The 19,781-nt window shown below is 40.6% G+C and overlaps 1 protein-coding gene across 3 annotated transcripts in view; it reads right to left on the reverse strand.

Annotated features, from left to right (window-relative positions):
* The window catches only part of hdlbpa (high density lipoprotein binding protein a), a 65,913-nt gene that overhangs the window by 12,632 nt on the left and 33,500 nt on the right, over nt 1-19,781 (reverse strand). For all 3 annotated transcript variants that reach the window (XM_028444681.1, XM_028444680.1, XM_028444682.1), the window contains exons 3-18: nt 17,906-18,019; nt 17,661-17,827; nt 12,526-12,741; nt 12,240-12,446; nt 11,945-12,160; nt 11,652-11,858; nt 11,467-11,574; nt 10,058-10,162; nt 9,872-9,950; nt 7,883-8,022; nt 7,686-7,790; nt 7,497-7,610; nt 7,320-7,406; nt 6,174-6,305; nt 5,853-6,071; nt 3,237-3,458 (exon numbers count right to left, since the gene is read on the reverse strand). In XM_028444681.1, coding sequence (XP_028300482.1) covers nt 3,237-3,458; nt 5,853-6,071; nt 6,174-6,305; nt 7,320-7,406; nt 7,497-7,610; nt 7,686-7,790; nt 7,883-8,022; nt 9,872-9,950; nt 10,058-10,162; nt 11,467-11,574; nt 11,652-11,858; nt 11,945-12,160; nt 12,240-12,446; nt 12,526-12,741; nt 17,661-17,827; nt 17,906-17,981 — 2,400 coding nt within the window. In that variant the 5' untranslated portion in view covers nt 17,982-18,019. The remainder of the gene's footprint in view (nt 1-3,236; nt 3,459-5,852; nt 6,072-6,173; nt 6,306-7,319; nt 7,407-7,496; nt 7,611-7,685; nt 7,791-7,882; nt 8,023-9,871; nt 9,951-10,057; nt 10,163-11,466; nt 11,575-11,651; nt 11,859-11,944; nt 12,161-12,239; nt 12,447-12,525; nt 12,742-17,660; nt 17,828-17,905; nt 18,020-19,781) is intronic.

Genomic DNA, 19,781 nt, shown 5'->3' on the forward strand with positions numbered 1-19,781 from the left:
AAGCGTAGGCGGCAGGCGGAATCGCCTACTACTCTTAAACATGTTCATAAATGATTTCTTACCCCTTTAGCACTGAAAGAATATCTATAATATTACATGAACATCTGTAAAAGTCACATTTTTCTATTAGCTCTGTCTGCTAGCGCATAGCATCTCTTCTTCACTGCTAGAATATCTGCATGCCAACCGATCACTGGGTTACCAGCGCCCTCTGCTGGTTTAAACTAATATCTGATGTAAATACAGTACATTGACTGTTTATTTTTATTTTTAAGTCCAATTGTTAAGGCACAAAATACATTTTCAGTTGCACTTTACTGTTTACTATAGAACCAGAATTTAAATTAATAGGCTTCTTCATTTGTATTATTCCTTTATTTATTTAATTCAGGATTTATTTTTAGTTAAATTGCATTGTTTTGAATAGTTTATCAAGGGATTCTTTTGACAATGAAAAATAAAAGGAAAATAGTCCAATAGTTTTTTGTTTTTTCCTGAAAAAAATAAAGGAATATTTTTCAGTGATCATTCGTCAACAGCCCCATTTTGTAAAATAAATGGTGAGAGAATCGTATCATGAACCTAGTATCATGAATCGAATTGTATCGGGAGTTGAGTGAATCATTACTGTAGTGATGACAGACGTCTGTTGCATATTCAACATACGAGCAAAGAGAGAGACAAAACATTTAGTAACAGGTGGCATGAAATGATCCAAAAGTGGCAAAAACGTGTAAAAGTGACTAAAACAGGCCAAAAGCAGTCACGAGTGTCAAAAAAATGGACAAGAAAAGAAAACGGTAGTTTATAATAGCACAATGTAGCTTAAATGAGCAAAATGTGGCAAACATGAGTGAAAGGGCAAAAATGTGGAACAAAAAGAGAAAAAATGTAGGGGAAAAAATTAATTAGTATTTATTGAATAGGAAAGGTATTTATTGGCAAAAGGAAGCTAAAATCTGGAGGAAAAAAATGTCAAGAATGTTAAAGAGGGACAGAAATGGGACAAGGGAAGTAGCAAAATGGCCAAATAAAGTCTGGGACCAGCAATGGGTAAAGTGGAAGTAAAGTGACAAAAAATTAGTAAGGGGTGGCATAATGGTCTAAAAGTAGCATAAACGTGGAAAGTAAAGAACGCTTTAGGCTCCTTTTAGTCACTTTTCAGTTAAGAGTGGCACAAAAATAAGCAAAAAAGAGGTAAATGTAGGGGGGAAGAAAACAAGTGGTATTTATTGTGCAAAAGGCTGCTTATTTGGCTGAAAAATGGCAAAATGTGGTTAAAGAAAGGATAAAAGTTTCAAAAGAACTTGAAGAAATCGACAAAAAATAGGGAAAACCGAAATTTGGCTAAAATTTTGAAAAAAAAGGTCAAAAATGTTGAAAAGGGGCAAAAATTTAACAAAGGAAGTTACAAAATGGACAAAAAAAAAAAAAAAATAGGTAAAAAGGGGTTAAAAATTGCGAGTGAAGAGGGGTCGAATCAGCATCGGAAGCTGATGCGATGAAGTCCGTGACTGGCGATGAGTAAAGTGTAAGTACAGTGACATAAAATGGTTCAAAAGTGGCAAAATGCGGCAAGAAAAGAGTGTAAAGTGATTAAAATTGGCCAAAAGCAGTCACGAGTGGCAAAAAAAAAAAAAAAAAAAGGAAACAGGTGGCATGTAATGGAAAAAGAAGCAAAATGTAAAGAAAATTTAATTAGTATTTATTGGGCAGTATTTATTTGGGCAAAAGGTAGCTTATTTAGATTAAAAAAAATTAAACGAAATTGCAAAAATGAACCAAAATAGGAATAAAGGGAAAAATCTAAAAAAAAAAAAAAGTGCAGAAATGGGACAAAGGAAACTGCAAAATGGCCAAATAAAGTCCCAGACCGGCGATGGGTAAAGTGACAAGAAATTAGTAATAGGTGGCATAGGATCGTCCAAAAGTGGCAAAAATGTGGCAAGAAAAGATGAAAAGTGACTAAACTGGGTTAAAAGCAGCCAAAAGTTGCAAGAAAAATGGACCAAAAAAAAAAAAAAAAGAGGAGACGAGTGGTATGTTAATGGCAAAAGGTAGTTTAAATGAGCGAAATGAAAAAAAATGTGCAACAAAATTTAGGGAGAAAAAATAGTATTTATTGGGCAAAATATTGCTTATTTGTAGGGATGTAACGATTCACTCAACTCCCGATACGATTCGATTCACGATAAAAACTAGAAAATACGGTACTATTTTTCTTTTAATTTTCATTGTCAAAAGAATTCCTTGATGAACTATTCAAAACAATGCAATTTAACTAAAAATAAATCTTGAATGAAATAAATAAAGGAATAATACAAATGAAAATGAAGCCTATTAATTTAAATTCTGGTTCTATAATAAACAATGCAAAACTGCATAATGTTATTTTTCTTTTTAAAAGTGCAACTGAAAATGTATTTTGTGCCTTAACAATTGGACTTTAAAAAAAAGAAAAAACCGTGATTGCAATGATTTATGTCATATTGCTAGCAGACAGAGCTAATAGAAAAACGTGACTTTTACAGATATTCAAGTAATATCACAGATATTCTTTCGGTGCTAAAGGGGTAATGAATCATTTATTAACATATTTAAGAGTAGAAGGCGGCCAGAAAGAAAGTATTAGCAGACTCCGCCCGCCGCCTACACTTGTGGATAGCGCCCTCTGCTGGTTAAAAAAGGACTGCGATTCAATTTTCAGAAAATCGATATCAACCGTGATACGTATGAATCGATTTTTAACTGCCTTACGATTAATCATTACATCCCTACTTATTTGGATGAAAAGTGGCAAAATAACAATAGGACAAATATTAGATAAAACTGGCAAAAAGAACAAAGGAAAAAATTATATTTATTGGCAAAATGAAATCTGAAAAAAGTGTCATTTTTTGAAAAGGGCCTAAGGAAGTTGCTAAATGACCAAAGGAAACGGGTAAAAATGGGTTAAAAAGTTTCCCACTTTTAGGTTTTCTAGGGGAATAATAATTAAAATTACAACATAAAGAGCCACTTGTTGAGAACCACTGACTTATTATCATTATGGTTTTAGTAAATAGTTGCAAATGTAATTTTGGTAGCTTCAGAGCAGACAAAGTCTTGCACCAGTAAAATGATCAATTTTACGTTAAGATGGACATAATATTGTAAAATATTTGGTGGACACATTATTTATAACGTTTAACTTTTGGTGTCATGTGCCCATTTTAAATGATGTTGCTACCACGTACCAAACCCTTGATGAGCTCCTCCAGCTCCCTCTGAGCCTCCCGCACCGCCTCCTCCGTCCCAACCACGGTGATCAACTCCTGGTCCTTGTCCTCGGCCGTGGGGAAAATGATCCTGGCACCGGTGCTGTCTCGGACCTTACGGATGTTGGCGCCTCCTTTTCCAATCAGGAACTTATGGTATTCTGGCTTTGCCTGCAGCTCAGCGGTGTGACTCTTTGTTTGCTACAGAGGTCAAAAGGTCAACATCCATTTACACATTATAGTTACCTCATAATATTACAAATAAAACATGTTCTTACACTTAAACACTTTCACCAAGTGGAATCATGAAAAAGTAAGTTTACATCAGTTAAAAAAAAGAAAATAATGAAACAATTGTTACTGAACGTTCTGAACGAGGTACATAAAGTTCCTCATTCATTTGCAGTTTAAATAAATGCCAGAGCGACTGACTCGTGATGTGCTACGGTTAGTTTTTTTTTTAACTATGACTCAGTTTCTAAAAGTCGACTAAAATATAAACCATGAAAGTTCAAGTTAATTGAAGCTTTAAATACCATTTATCAACCTGATATGGGACGGTATTGATACCTTCTAATTTATTTCTTTAACATGTATTTTTTGCCTTGTTCCCAAACTTTTTTTTCCTGCGCCCCCGTGTAAAAAATAAAAAACTCACAGGGCCCCCCCTACCCCTCCATGTTGTGATGTCACACCCCCCAGTTTGGGAATCAATGGTCTAGGACAGAGGTCACCAACCTTTCTGGAACTGTGAGCTACTTTATAGGTACTGTATAGTCTGAAGGGCTACAGTTACTGTAGAGTTTTTATAGGAGAGGCGGGGCTAACGGTGACGCACGATGGTCCAATGACGTCACAGAATCATTCACAGCCAACAGCAAATTTCACGTGTAATACCCAGCTTTCAACCCATAAAGGGCAGTCACTGATATTTTACAACAAAAAACTGCCAAATTGAAATACTTTGGGTATTAAGTAGTGTTTATTGATCCTGGTCCAACTCTCAACATTTTAGTGAAATACATTTGTTTTCAGGAGTTTAGCTACTCTTTAATTTAATACATAACTTTATCAGAGGTATTTAAAGCTGCAGTATAAAAGCTTTTTTTTGCATCATACTGTATGGTCAAATCCATAACCGTCTTTGAGCATATTGTAATCCAAAGTGTTCAGAATGTACAGTGAATCTCATCTCCTTCTCCTGGCTGTAAATGAGGTTCATGAATCCAGGAGCGTGACACTGGATGTCAGCCATTCAGAGATCTTTCTACAAACACGTGCTCTATGAGCTGTTTTGAGTGTTTCTATTGGCTGCCTGACTGAAGTCAGTATTGAGTTTAATGACGGATGTTCCAGCAAAAGAAGGTGATAAATCACACGTAAACCTAAGAGAAGCTTAATCAAGGTGAATTAATTTTACAGTGTGGATGCGGAGTGGTGATTGGCAGTCTGTCCTGAGCAGCAGCTGGGATTACAGTCGCCTCTGTGAGCTTCCTTAGGGCAGTAACTACAGAGTGAATGTCAGTCGCTAAAACACCAGAAAAATCTCCAATAACAAGACTAAGTCCTTACATGTTTCATTACGTCTCTATTGAGAAAAAAGGCGCTAAGAGCGTTCACAAAAGAGGGAAGTTAAGTTTCGGTTTGTTATGGCAATTTTTATATTCATCATCATATCGTCAAATGTATGTTCATGTGTACAATTTGTCATGTTTTAATACATGATGACTCCATTACTCTTTGCACTTTTGAACAGCTGAATCATGTTAGATTAAACAGTACAGATCATATTGTACACAGTGCAACACAGAGTCTCTGCTGAAGGCCAAAACTCAAACTCACATGCAGATATACACGAACGCACACACTATCAAGGATAGATAAGAGTGGCGCCCAATCTTCCTCATAATATACACGTCTTCATCATCCTCAAATGTTTCCACTGTTGGGCATATGACTCCCCCCTTCTCCTTACCTCAGGGTGGAACTTTTTATGTTATCTGTATAAAAGCTTAAGCTGTGAAACTGTTAGTTAGAGCGGCTCTCGATCATCGGACGTCCGCCCGGGCGGTCACTAATTTTGTCCATCTTTGTACTCTTTTTTACTTAGTTTTATAATAAACCTTTTTTATAAAATCATCAATGCCTCGCCTGGACTCCATCACTCAACAAGAGCTATAAATCATGTCTCCAAATGAGGTCAACCGCAAATTTGCCGTGACAGGTTTTCAAAACTGAGCAGAAAGAGCATTCTACATACTGCACCTTTAACTTTACTAAGTACTAACTACATCTCATATTTATCTATCTTAGTGAGTTTGAATCCTGGAAAGTAAATCAAATTTTAGATGGAATAGAGCTCCTGAAGGCCCCTCACATGGTTCATGTGCGCTACCTGATGCCGGCTGGCACCGTGTTGGTGACCCCTGGTCTAGGAATTGTCACCAAAAAAAATTAAAGAACCTATGACAAAAACTTTAAGTCAACAAAAGCTTCTGCAGTAGAAATATTGTAGTGGGTAGACTATGCAACCACCACAAACTGTTTTAGACTTTAATAGTGTTGTGTATGTGCAGTGATCCAGAGGAGTTTTACCTTCTCTTCTGCTAAGGCCAGCAGCTGCTGCTTGGCCTTCTCCACCTCATCCACTGGCCCTCTGATGGTGACCTTATCGATCCCAGAGCCCTCCGTAGGGAAGTGGATGTGCACTCCACCACACTCCTCCATGATCGCGCGCACCAGTCGTCCCTTTGACCCGATCAGAGAGTTGTGCAGTTTGGAGGGGATGGACACTTCCATTTCTGCAATGTTTGCCTGGACAACAAGAAAAAAAAAGTCACTCAGTAAATGTACAGAGACTAAAGCGAGTGGTGTAAAAAAAAAAAAAAAAAAAGCTTATGTGGTGCACAGACTCACCAGCTCCTTCTGAATGGCTAATATGCGAACGCGTGCTGCCTCACAGTTTGCCTTCTTTCCAGTGATGATGATCATCTCTGAGTTGTTGTTCTCAGCCGGCAGATCGATCTTAGTGTTTGTTTCTTCACGAATCTAACAGAAACAAATTATCAACGACAGCTTGATTAGACAGATGGCTGGATTTGAAACATTTTAAAACAATTTCCAGGACATTCTGAACCAGTTTGTTCCATTCCACGTTTGTAAATAGTTTAGTTATAAGTTAGTTGTACTTCATATAACAGCCAGATCACAGTGACATTATGACGAGTACATACTTGCAAACATTTACTGATGTTTGGCAATAAAATACTTAACAGAACACTCATGCTTGATGAAGTTCAACACGCATCAGTTTTAGTTAAAGATTCACTAGTAAACCACTTGTTTTGTTCACCAAAACCTCATTGTTCCTAACACTTAAATAAAATAAAAAATAAAAAAAATCACATTTAAGCTGATATAACTAAGAATGGGGCTTAATATATCCTAAACAAAAATAATTATGTACAAAAGCTAAGCAATGTTTTCATTAATGCACTTGGGCGGAAAAGGGTCAACATTAATGTTTTGTGGATGGTATTTCATGCAAACTTTGAGTGCATGTTACGACTGACAACTGCCAGTCTTCGTCAGAGGCGTCTGCTGATTGCTTTGACGTTTCCTTGACTTCTGCATAGTAACAGTTGTCTGAATAAATTAAACCATAAAACACTATTCAAAAATAATCTTGCTGGAATGACTCCACTGGTTTCACAAGTTTGGCCTAAAATTCCACCCAAAAGGACTTTTATTCTCAGGGTTTGTATGTCTTCAACAGGGCTTGATTTATTCACTAACTTCAGCCACCAGAGCATCAGCCATGCGCTGTTTAATGAGAAGGTAAGTCCGTTAGGAGAGCTCTTCTTCTCTGCTTCATTGTTTATTTCAAAACTTCAGAGTTGGAACTGCCGCCCCCTGCGGTGACATCTAAAAATCTGCTAATTTGTTTTATTCGGTCCAGCCTGCAAAAGCGAGAGTGAGGCCATTTTTTTGTGTGTTGCTTGATGGAAAACAGTTATTTGTGTGGCAAACATGTTGACATTATAAACAGTTAAGCAGTCAAACCTTCTTGATGTTCGACCCTCCTTTTCCAATGATGTTTCTGTGGAATTGCTTGAAGATGGGGACTGAGACAGAAAAGCTGTTCTCCACCTGATCAAGGAAAACAGTTGTGTTAAAGAAAAAATTTTTCAAATAAGACAACAAAAAAAAGAACAACAAAAAAAGCTGAGCAAACGTTACCATTTCTGCTACGATCTTCTGCATGAATTTAGAACATTTTTCCACTTCGGTTCGTGGGCCTCGAAGTTGAACGATGTCACTTTTCTGTGCCGGGTCAGGGAAATTAATGATGACCTGAAACACAAATATGTTTTTTTTTAAACAAAGACATGAATTAACATAGATGGATTTCTGCAGTTGTAAACTCACCTCGGGGAATTTGTCCCTCACTTCCTTTATCCTCTCCCCCTTTTGGCCAATGATGGCTCTATGAAAACGCTGTTCAATGATCAGGTCCTTTGTACGCTCGTTCTCCTGCGAGTGATTACATATAATTTAGGGATGTGAGGAGTTGCGACAGGAACTCATTAGGAACAATCTGCTGGTGTACACAAAATTTTACAAACCATGCGTGACGCAAGCTCCAACAGCTCATTCTTGGCTTCCTGCACACCCAGAGGATCGCCTTCAATGCGGATCAGAGTGCTCTTCTCATTGTCAGGAGGGATACGGACCGTCACCTTGTGCAGCTCTTTGATGCGGTTTACTGTCGACACAATTATAGGAAAAACATCAATAACGACTCTTTTAAAGTCGCCCGACTGTCTCTGACGAAAAGAGTCCCAGGTGTGGGAGAGTAAGATGATCCAGCGTTTGTGTTTGTTTCCTTCCGTCTAAGGATATAACGATTCATCCATTTGATCAAGGAATCGATTTATATTCCTATGATCCAACTACATCGATCTGTGCTCGGCAAGTAGGCCGTCCTGAATACATTAATATACAGTAAAATAGTTTGAAAGGTAATCACTCGATTAAATCGACATAAGGAAACAACGCATTTGATTTAGGCACGGCAGACTTTATATAGATGTTTTTTAAAAGCCCTTTTAAGATTAAAGACGTTATGCCTGTGACATCACGTGGTGCGTGCCAGCAGACGACAAACAAGACTGAGAAGCAGGCGAGCGAGTGTGGAAACACTTTGGCTTCAACACAGATGGAGACAATCTAAAAGAGTTGCTCACTGTGTCCACCGTCCACCACCAGGCCCTCTGACAGCGTTCACTGCAGCACATTTAGCTTTAGCTCATTAGTGTTAGCTCTGCAGAAAGCTTCACATCAAGTTAAAACAAAAATTATGATTAAACCATTTCATATCTTAATGCAGGAACCATCTGTATTAGGTGATATTCTTTTACAATCTTCACCAGTTACGCAAAGTGCAGAAAAAAATAGAACATACATATACCCTCTTGATAGTAGGCTTTAAACCAGGGGTGTGCAATACGTCAATCGCGGAGGCATTGTGTGTCAATTGCACACGTGGGCCGCAAGACCTCAAATGAATGAGAATGGCACGATCACATTTGCCAAAAATGAAACTTAACAATTCAGCTTTTGACCTCAGTTTGAGGGGGGCGCTAGTGCACCAATCTGTTCATTTACAACCTCTAATAATCAGTAGAAGGAGACCCTCCTCCAGCCCCAAAGCTGCTCACACACCTGCTCACACCGACCCGACCAGGTACATTTATTATCAGCATCTTTAGACAACCTATGTGTGTGGAAGTCATGGAAGTTCTGCTAAAGAACAAAGTAAGCTACAAATACTGAAATTATCTGTGTGTTACTGACTGGCACATGGCACTGCTAAATGTGCCTTTTGTTGTAGGTCTTTGAAGTGAGCAGCTGTGTTTGGTGCTTTGCATTTCCATAATATATTTGAATCAAACTCAGTTTTTAAGTGTTACTTTTTCAATATTATTTTTTGTATTTTAATAAAAAAGAAGGGGAACAAACTGCAGCAGAGCTGAAGTCAGCTCTTTGAAACATTTTTAAATCCAAGTTAAAGGAACTTTTTACTGCGTATTACTGAGAGGGAGATGTTTTATGTTTTTACTGCTGAGTTATTGTTCTTATTTTTAAACTGTTGAAAGTTTTCTGATGCACTTTTTAATCATGTAAAGCACATAAATTACCTTGTGTATGAAATGCACTATACCAATACATTTGCCTTGCCTTAATATTATTCAAATACTGAATAATCCTTGAATAATTGTAATAGTATAAATATTACAATTGAATTATTTACAATTATAACCCCTCAACACAGTAGATCGTGAAGAGCTGTCAGTGGTAAAAAAAAAAAAAAGAGCTTGCAAGCCAAAAAAGTGTGTGCACCCCTGCTTTAAAAGTTCCCATTTAATGAGAAGGCTCATAGTGAGGGCTGGCTGTGATGATGTTAAAATGTTTCTGTTAGTCATGCTATGTTTGGACAGCTGAGAGCATAATGGGTGAACTCAGCTTCATGTGCACCCCTGGTATTATGAAGTAAAATATTAATGACTAGTTGCAACGCAGCAATAACCAAGAAAGAAGAAAACCTTACTTACTGTTAGCACCTCCTTTTCCAATTAGATGACGGTGAAATTTAGGATCCACACTGATTTCGGCATAGTCCATTCGGTTAACCTGGAAATCAAGATTTTTTTTTTTTTTAAGTAGTTTAATATGTGTTTACAGTGAGACATCGTCAAAAAAAAAAAAAAGAAAAGTTGAATGTCGAAAGCAGTACTCACCAAATCTATAACAATGGCTTCGATTTGGCCCTGAACAATTTGAACATCTTTGGTTGGACCTTCCAGGGTGATCTTGTCCTCTCCCTCAGTGAACTCAATGTGTACCTGAACATAGTTAACAGGCACGAAAAACCATTTCAAAGCAATCATTTTTGCAGTAAAATGTTTTTGTCCTTTTAATGTCCTGGGCTTTCACATGTTCACAGCTTGGTAAAAAACATTTGTTTTTGCAAGTGCAAAAGTCTTGTTGAGTCTAACCAATCATGGACTGTTGTAGGATAAACTGGTCCATGCTTTTATCTCCAGCAAACTAAACTATTGTAATGGTCTTCTGACACGAAACCCCCAAAAGAGCATCAAACATCTACAGCTGGTTCAGAACGATTCAACTCGGGTCTTAACCAGAACAAAGAGGTCAGAACACACTATTCCAGTTTTAAAGTCTTTACACTGGCTCCCAGTCAGCCTCAGAACAGACTTTAAAGTTCTTCTGCTGGTGTATAATTGTGTGAATGGGTTTGGTCCAGAGAACATCAGTGAGATGTTAGTCAAGTATGAACCCAGCAGGTTTCTCAGATCTATGGACACAGGACAGGTAGTGGAGCCCAGAGCTCAATAAATGTGGTGATGCTGTGTTTAGTTGTTATGCTGCAAAGAAGTGGAACAAACTGCCAGCAGAGCTGAAATCAGCATCCAATGTGATCATTTTTAAATCAAAATTAAAGGCACTTTTTTCTCTACTGCGTATGATTGAGAGGGAGATTTTTGGTCATGTTGTTGATGTAATGTGTTTTTTGATGATTTTAAATGATGTTCTTATAGATTTTAAGCTGTTGAATGTTTTCTATTTTTGATCATGTAAAGCACATTGAGTTGCCTTGTTTATGAAATGCACTATACAAATAAATTTGCCTTGCCTTATATGACTCCCACTCAAAAGTCCTTCTATTCTCAGGGTTTGTGCATCTTCAACAGTACATGATTACTTGCTAACTTGAGCCACCAGAGCATGTCAGCACACTGTTTAAGGGAGAGTGAAGGTCCCTGAGGAGAGTTCTTCTTCTCTGCTTCATTGTCTACTACCAAACAGCAGAGTTGGAAGCTGTGCCCACTGCAGCCACAGATTTTTATTTCGGGTCTGTAGCCAACTGTTTTTATCCTCTTTCAGTAAATAATAATTCAAAGTTGCTAAATAATCTAAAAAGTTGCAAAATGATCTAAAAAGCAGGCTGAATGCTTAGAAAGTAGTCCCACTTTTAAAAGGCAATAAAATTAATATGGTATTTAATATTGTGTTTTGTTAGACATAGATCTTCTAATAAATACATTTCAAAGATTTTAAGCCACATTTGTAAAAACAGTAAAGGATCCCTTTAAAGATCTAGTCAGATAAAAATAATTGGACAAACCTTGGGCATTTGCTGGGTGATCTTGGCCAAGTTCTGCCCCTTTTTGCCAATGATAAATCGATGAAGCCAAGAAGGAGCTGTGACCGAGGAAACAGTGTAACTGTTTGCCTGTTAACACAACAATTTAAATCAGTTTCATATCCATTTCCCACCCTTTAAGTGTCTCCAATCCTTGTCAAACTTGCCTTGGCGTAGACTTCAGTGAGAGCCTGACCCAGGCGATCAGGCTCCCCACGAAGGATGACAGTTTCTGAGCTGCTGTCAGATGGTGGGATCTCAACCGAGACGCCAGTTCTATCCAGAATCTCCTGCAGGGTGTTTCCTTTGGGACCAATTACATACTTGTGCTGAGACTTCTTCACTTCCACGGCAATAGTTGTGGCATTCTTCTTCTGCAATTAAAAAAGTAGATAGTGTCCTCGAGGGTTAAACATGGCTCTGATCTCAGATTGCCTTTAAACTTGCAACATTGGCGTGCCTTTTCTTCATAGATCTTCTTGATCATAGCCACAGCAATCGCCACCTGCTCCTTCTCCCCAGTTATGACAATCTCCGTCTTGTTCACACTCGGAGGGGGGACGTTGATGCGAGCACCAGTCTCCTGTGTCATCTCTCCTACCAGCTTGTTGTATGCACCGGTAATGAAAGGGTGGTACACCTTGTCGATGTTCACCCTCTCCACCGCACGCTTGTCCTACAATAGCAATAACAAGGAAATGTAGCGTATTTCATCATATCCAGCATGTTGTTAAGCAGGCTGTGTTTAGAGTTACCTGCTCAGCAGAGATCAACAGGATCTCATGCTTGGCCTTCTCCAAGCCTTCCCTAGTACCAGAGATCTTGATCTGATTGCTAGTGTCGTCAGGTCTTGGGATCTGGATTTTGGTGGCAGTCTTGAGCTCGAGCTCCTGAAGCTTCTCCCCATTTTTGCCGATAACAAAACGATGGTGTTCCTTGGGGATGGCAACAGTAGCTGAAGCCTATTACAGATCAAAATGCATTTAGAAATCAGTGTATTTCAAAGAAACAGAAAAAAAAAAAACAAGACAATATTCTGACCTGAGTCTGCAGTCGGGACACAATCTCCTTGCGAGCCTTCATTACGGCGTCTAGTTTTCCAGACACCATAATGGAGAGGCCCTGGTCTTTAGCCAAGGAGAGTTCCAGGTGGGCACCGGTCTTGTGCATAATGTCAACACAGACCTTTGCTTGGTCTCCTTCCCCAAACTGGTTAATGTCCTTGTACTTGCGCTCCTCCAACGGCACATGGAAAACCTTGGAGGGAGGATTGGAACTTAAATGTCAAATATCATCCTAAATAAACCTTCCATAAAAACTGTAAAAACTACAAAAATGTAGTTGAATACTTAGAAAAATCTTCAAATGAATGACCGTATGAACTATGACTGGATGGATCTCAGAATTTTGTTTCTCTGGGTGCTTTCACACCAGTTTGGTCCAGGACTTGGTCTGAATGGTTGGAGGACAAGTGATAATTTTATTGCCTTGGTTTGGCTCAGTTTGCGTTCAGAGAACAACTTCTGATCCACTCCAAACACCCTCTGGTGCAGTACCATGAGTTAACCAATTACTGTAACCAGTTCCATGAGCTAACCAGTTGAGGGGCCGTTACTGGAGTAGAGATGTCCCTAGGCAGAGAAAGAGAAATCTGAAGAAGGCTCTCATCTATTGGTCAAAGCCAGCACCGTGGAGGGGTCACAAACTTCTTCCTTCGCCATTTGTTCTTTACCAGCATTCAACAATGGAGCAGCAACAAGTTATCCTGCTTTTGGCGGCTTTAAAGCCCTGGTTTGCACTGTTGCGGTTGTGTTCACGACCCTCCTAATCTCTCTAGACTTCGATTGAAAACGCTCAAAGACCAAAGGAAGCAATCACTCTAGAATTCTCCATTTAATCTAGACTTTGCTTGCCTATTCACACTGACCAAACTGAGAGGACTACAAGAGACAATGAATCCTAGAGCGGTCGGTGTGAAAGCACCCTCAGATAGCCACTGGAGCTGTGGTAGGGACAAGTATATTTCCAGTAGCCCAGATAGTAATATAGATACATCAATTTTATATAGCGCTTTTTTGGACACTCAAAGACGCTTTACAGAATCAAGGGATTATTCTTTCACTCCACACTTAGTGGTGGTAAGCTACTATTGTAGCCACAGCTTCCCTGGGGTAAACTAATGGAAGCTAAGCTACCATGGTGCGCCACCGGCCTCTCCACCCACATTGCATAGTATGAATGTTGTGTGTGAGTGTTGGTGGTCGTCGAAGTATCTTGCCTAAGGACACAATGACAGATACCACTGGAGCAACAGTCCTCCACTGTGGCACCTGGAATTTTCAGTGGTCTCAAATGTGGATACATAGGACAGAACGAAAGGTACTTATGCAACTACAGTTCTATGAATTCCAGATGACAGCCAGAGATGGTGCTTTAGCACTGGATATCTACATTTCACGTACACACTGGTGGAGCACCTATACCAACAAAGTCACCTGTGACCGTAGTTGCGTACGTAACTATTGTTCCATTTCATCCCTACTGACCACCAGGGGCGGTGCATTAGCACTGGATGAGCAACATAAACAGTGTCATTAGGAATTTAGACACCTACTTCACACACTGGATGCTGAGGGATGGCCAAGACCACTCCCAAAGGAGGAGGCGTAGCCACATTGACCCTGTAGAATCTGGTAAAGGTGCTGGGTGACGTCTACAAGGATGCAGCACAAACTGCTTCAATGGGAACTCCTTCAGAGAAGCCCATGAGTGACGTCTCACCCTGGATGGTAGAGGGAGAGCACTGGCCGTGTAGGCATGTGTAATGGCGTCCACCACCCAGTGGGATAGCCTCTGTTTTGACAGTGCCCTGCCTTGCCTAGGGTCACAGTAGCAGACAAACAGCTGCTCGCATCGGTGAATGCTCAATGTACGATTATTTAGGAAGTGGGTCACTAACCAGTGGGAGCCCACCAGAGAATACCTGCTAGAAATCACGACAACAAGACCTTCAGCGTGGACTGTGAGCGGCCACTATCCAGGAGGGACTGGATAAAATCCAGGATAGCGGTCACCGGGCAGTGGATTATGTCCAGCCGCCTTTCTTCACACCAGACAGAGAACCTCTTGAAATTGTTCTCATATTGCGTTTGGGTGGATGGTGACAACGCATTCAGGATAGTGGCTCTTACAGCATCGTTAGTCATTCAGCAGTGGGTCAGCCCCTGCAATGGCCAGGCCTAAAGTTGGAGACGCCGCGGGTCGGGGTGCCAGATCTGACCCCCCAGCTCCAAAAGGAGATCTCTCCTACTGGGGAGGCACCACAGCTGATGGCAACAGAGCCTGCACAGCAGAGGAAACCAGAGGAGCGACCAGCAGCAGGTGGTGGCCCTGCTCGGAGGCCTGTGTAGTGTTGGCTGGATCAAAGACAGAAGGTGGAAAGCATAGAGCAACCCCGGTGGTTAATCATGTGCGAGGGCTAGAGGTCTCCATTCAAGAGAACCAGAGGGGGCAGTGGGTTGCCTCCTCCGAGGCAAAGAGATTGATCTCTGCCTCGGAAATTTTCTTGTGGGGCATCGAGCGGCAGTCGAGGAGGGCCCCACAGATTATAGACCCCATAGGGGTGGCCTCAGCCCCCCACAACAGGCTCTGCCCTGAGGAACGGGAGAGCGATTCAGAGTAATGCGACGGGGAGTCCACCCCAAGATCTGCGAACTGCGTTGCTGATGCGGCAATGGACAAAGGTGCCGGTGTGCCTTCAGAAGGTCTTTCATCTGACCCAGCTCAGCCGACAATCGGTCAACCTTGGCTGCCAGCTTATTACCCCTAGGTCTCTTGGCCCTTGGGGCCACCACGGCCCCTTTGGCTGTCATTTGACTGCTGGGACCTGGCAGGGAAGAAGCGGGTCGTCTAGGGGGTTGTCGCCCCTTCAGAGGCCTGCTCCACCGCTCTTAGCCTGGCCATGCGTACTGTCCATGGCATGTAGCCACAGTTCATGCACGAATCTTCGGATAACCCCGTCTTCAGATGATCAATACCAAAACAGGGTGGGAAAAGATCGCGACCGTCCTCCACTTCCAGCGGGGCCAGGCAATCAACACAGGAGTGCGTAATGGCGATAGTAGTGCACCGGGAGCAAGGACACTGCCTTCACTTGACACTTGACAGCTTGAGCGGGAGCACCGCTGCTAATCAACGGGCTAACTACGTTCTAAGCAGCCTATGCTGCAAGGAAAACCCTCAAAGCTGCGGGGCGCGCCGTTAGTTTGAGCATGAACACTGCTACCAACAACATGCCAACCACACTGATTGAACGGAAGAGCTTGAGCTGCAAAAAAACGAAATGGGCCCTAAGTGCCTTGTTAGCTTGAGTGGAAGCACTGCTGCTAACTAGAGAAAAAGAAAAAAAACAGCCAAGGCTGCGAAACAGAAAGTGACAGCTGAAAGTGTGAAAACACTTACCGGGGCTGCAATTGCCTCGTTAGCTTGAGCGAGAGCACTGCTGCTAATCCAGCACTGGTCAAGGCAACAAGCCGGTTATACAATACCGCATTATGGCATCTCCTCCAGCCCCCTTGGAGGGCGAACACAGGTTCGCAGCTCCAAACTGTAAAGATTGCGGGGCTGCCGACACCACGGCTCGTTTCGGGTTTTTGCTCTCCATGATCTTTGCGGAACTAACGTCCAAGATCCACAAGTGACATCGGAACTTATAGACCCTGGGAAGGGGGGGGGGTCACAGGTGACTGTTGGTATAGTTGCTCAACCAGTGCGTACGTGAGACGTAAATATCCAGTGCTAAATCACCGCCACTGGCAGTTAGTAGGAATGAAATAGAACAGGTTTCTCCCCTCAAGTTCATTTTTTTTTTTTTTTTTTTTTTAACTTCTGGTCATTGAGAGCATGAGCCGTGAGTTGTTCAAATGAAGTGAAACTGTTTACGTTGAGCCAACATTTAAGATGTTTAACATTGGTAAGGGAACAAAATTGACCCTAATCAGATACGCATTTCACTACTAATCTTAAAAAAAATGTGTGACTAATCCACAATGAATTAGTTGCAGAACCAATGCATTCCATTTCATACAAAATCAGTCCAGCACAGATTGAGTCTGTAAATGTGAGGGGATTATAATTCTCTCCACAGGCATGTTGACAAACACAAGATACTTTTAAAGCTCTAAACAAGTTGAAGTGTGAATCTACAGTAGATTTGAACATTATTCATGTCTAACTCGGCAGCAAGTGCACGAAGACAGCAGTGTGCATATGGCTCTTCCATGTTTACAGTTTAATTACGGTTGAGGTCACATATTTTTCAATTACAATTCTTTCTTCATTATCCATGTTCAATTACACTGACCGGCATTTTGTCCAATTTCAATTATAATTTTCCCTCTGAAATTCAATTACATTCTCAATTACTAAAGTTATAATGCAACTAAGCACAATTGTCAAACCTTACATAAATAATTCCATAAAATGTAACCACCCTCGTGTTAGCATATCTAATGAGGTCGGTTTTGACCCATGTTTTAAATTAGCTATAAAATACATTAAAAAAATACTACCCATCATCTAATTTGTTTTTCTTCTCTTTGTTACCTTATTAGGCTTCCTAATCAATTAAAATATTGGTATTAATATTTTTGGTGTAGGCATCTGAGCCTCTCTTTAGGTATACCCCTTGATTTAATTTTTTTTTAAATTTATAGTTTTCTTTTTTATCATTTATTTTTGTTTCCTCACAGGAGTTGAAAACCAATATTTTCTGGAAAAAAATTATGAAATATATATATATATAAAAAAAGGCATTTTAAAAAAATTCATGAGCAAAACACAGAATTTGGAAAAAATATGAGTATTATAGAGCCCTACAAATGTTGTCCATCAATAGGATAAAGTGATTACATCTCTCTATAAAAGCAAGGAATCTCTGTGTGTGTTCCTCGATATCTCTCTACGGATCAGGATCAAATTGACCTGAGTGTCAACATAGCTGCTGGGTGTGCAATGTCAGATTTGTTTGGACGCTACCACGTCCAACCTCCCGAGTTGACGGACTCAATGAATATTAGAACATAGGAATCACTGTAGAGGTAGGACCAATTTTCCATCGCATTACATACTTCCTACAGGCACTGCACTAGTAACATTAATTTAAACACAAGTCCCACCTGGGTGATGATGGATGATTTGATGGGACGAATCTTGGCTGTCCAGGCGTTGGAAGTTTCCTGGGTGCTTTCAGGAGAGGCTGCCTTCTCGGGCAGAGGTGGAAAAGCATCCTTATAGGTGGGAAGGGCATCCTCTTCCTCTCCAGCATTGGGTCCAGCCCCAGCAGCTGGACACAGAAGAAGGAGATCATCAAATCTGGGTCTGGCACAAACTTACTGCAGCCCGATAACGTACAGATACTCACCACCTTTCTTCTCTGGCAAGAGCCCACTACGGTGCTCATTGAAACTTTCCTGCGTAAGTACAGCGACTGAGCTCATGGTTAAAATCCCACGTTAACACGGAGTCGAGTGTGCCACTGAAACAGAAACATTAATTAGTGTAAGACAATTATATAACCCAACATCAAGAAGGATCAATGTTTTTATTATAACTAAATCTGCCATGTCTTATGTTGATAACTTTGCTGACAATGTCATGACTTTAATCACCAACAATAGCACACAAAATGGCATTTTATTAAAAATTCTTGGACGCTTTGCCTTTCAACCAACATTTGAATAACGACCATTCATTAATTGTTACGCATGCCAGTGGCCAGCAGTGTTGAATTCCTAGTGAGTATATCTAGCATCTTGAAAAAGATCCAGGCAAGGCAAATTTATTTGTATAGCGCATTTCAAAGACAAGGCAACATGATTAAAAAGTGCAACAGAAAACATTTAAAAGCTAAAAAATGATTAACAATAAAATCAGCAGTAAAAACATTAAATCTACAATAAATATAAATCTCCCTCTCAGTGATACACAGTAGAGAAAAGGATTTAAAATGTTCACATGTGATGTTGACTTCAGCTCTGCTACAGTTTGTTCCACTTCTTTGCAGCATAACAACTAAAAGCAGCATCACAATGTTCACTGTGAGCAATGGGCTCCACTATCTGACCTGTGTCCATAGATCTGAGAGACCTGCTGGGTTCATACCTGACAAACATCTCACTGATGTATTCTGGACCAAACCCATTCACACAATTATACACTAGCAGCAGAACTTTAAAGTCTATTCTGAGGCTGACTGGGAGCCAGTGTAAAGACTTTAAAACTGGAGTAATGTGTTCTGACCTCTTTGCTCTGGTTAAGACCCGAGCTGCAGCGTTCTGAACCAGCTGTAGATGTTTGATGAAGACCATTACAATAGTACAGTCTGAAGGAGATCAAATCAGTTTCTCCTGATCTTTCTGAGTCATTATCTGGAGATGTTCTTTAGGTGGTAGGAAATGTCTTTGTGATAAATTTGATCTGACCATTGAATGTCAGATCTAAAACAATCAAAACACCAAGGGGTGCATTTGAATATACCCTCCTATCTCCTTTCCTATCCACTTTTCCTTAACCTCCAGAAGTGTTTAAGTGGCGGCCATGATAAGGAACTTTCCAATTCTATAAAACCTAAGGAAAGGAGGCTCGATGGTACCTTTACAACCTCCTTTAGCCTAAGAAACACTGATAGATCCTTTACCAAGGGAGACCACATAATTCGGATCCACAATTCCATGCAGTGACAACATTTAAAGATACACGCTCATTCGAGCGTTCACAGAAACTCACAATGACTGAAAACAGACACAGGATCAGAAACTGCCTGTTTTGGGCTGCCAATATGAGAAACTTCTCCTACTCAAAGCAGAACAGCACAAAGAACATTTGTACTGCATAGACCACATTACTAAAAAAAAGAAATTTAAAGCGACATTACTACAACTACACAGGAATATTATTAACTACTAAGAACTGTTTGTGAAGTAATGCAGGTCAAAGGTCATGTATGATGACAGTGAGGTTAGTTTTTACAAAGGGTCTACCGATCACCATGGGTTGGAAACCGGAGGGTGGCCGGTTCCCAATGTCCCATAGCGGACCAAAATACAGAAGTTGTTCTGGTAGCTGGAGAGGTGCCAGGGCACTTCTCGAGCACTGTCGAGGTGCCCTTGAGCAAGGCATCAAACCCCAACACTGCTCTGGTGCGCTCCCTTCATTGAGGAAGCAGCCCCACTCTGACATCTCTCCATTGATGCATGTTCACAGGTCCTGTTTGTGCATGTGTGTGATTCGGGCCTATG

The sequence above is a fragment of the Gouania willdenowi genome, chromosome 4 (genome assembly GCF_900634775.1).
Source record: "Gouania willdenowi chromosome 4, fGouWil2.1, whole genome shotgun sequence".
NCBI lineage: Eukaryota > Metazoa > Chordata > Actinopteri > Blenniiformes > Gobiesocidae > Gouania > Gouania willdenowi.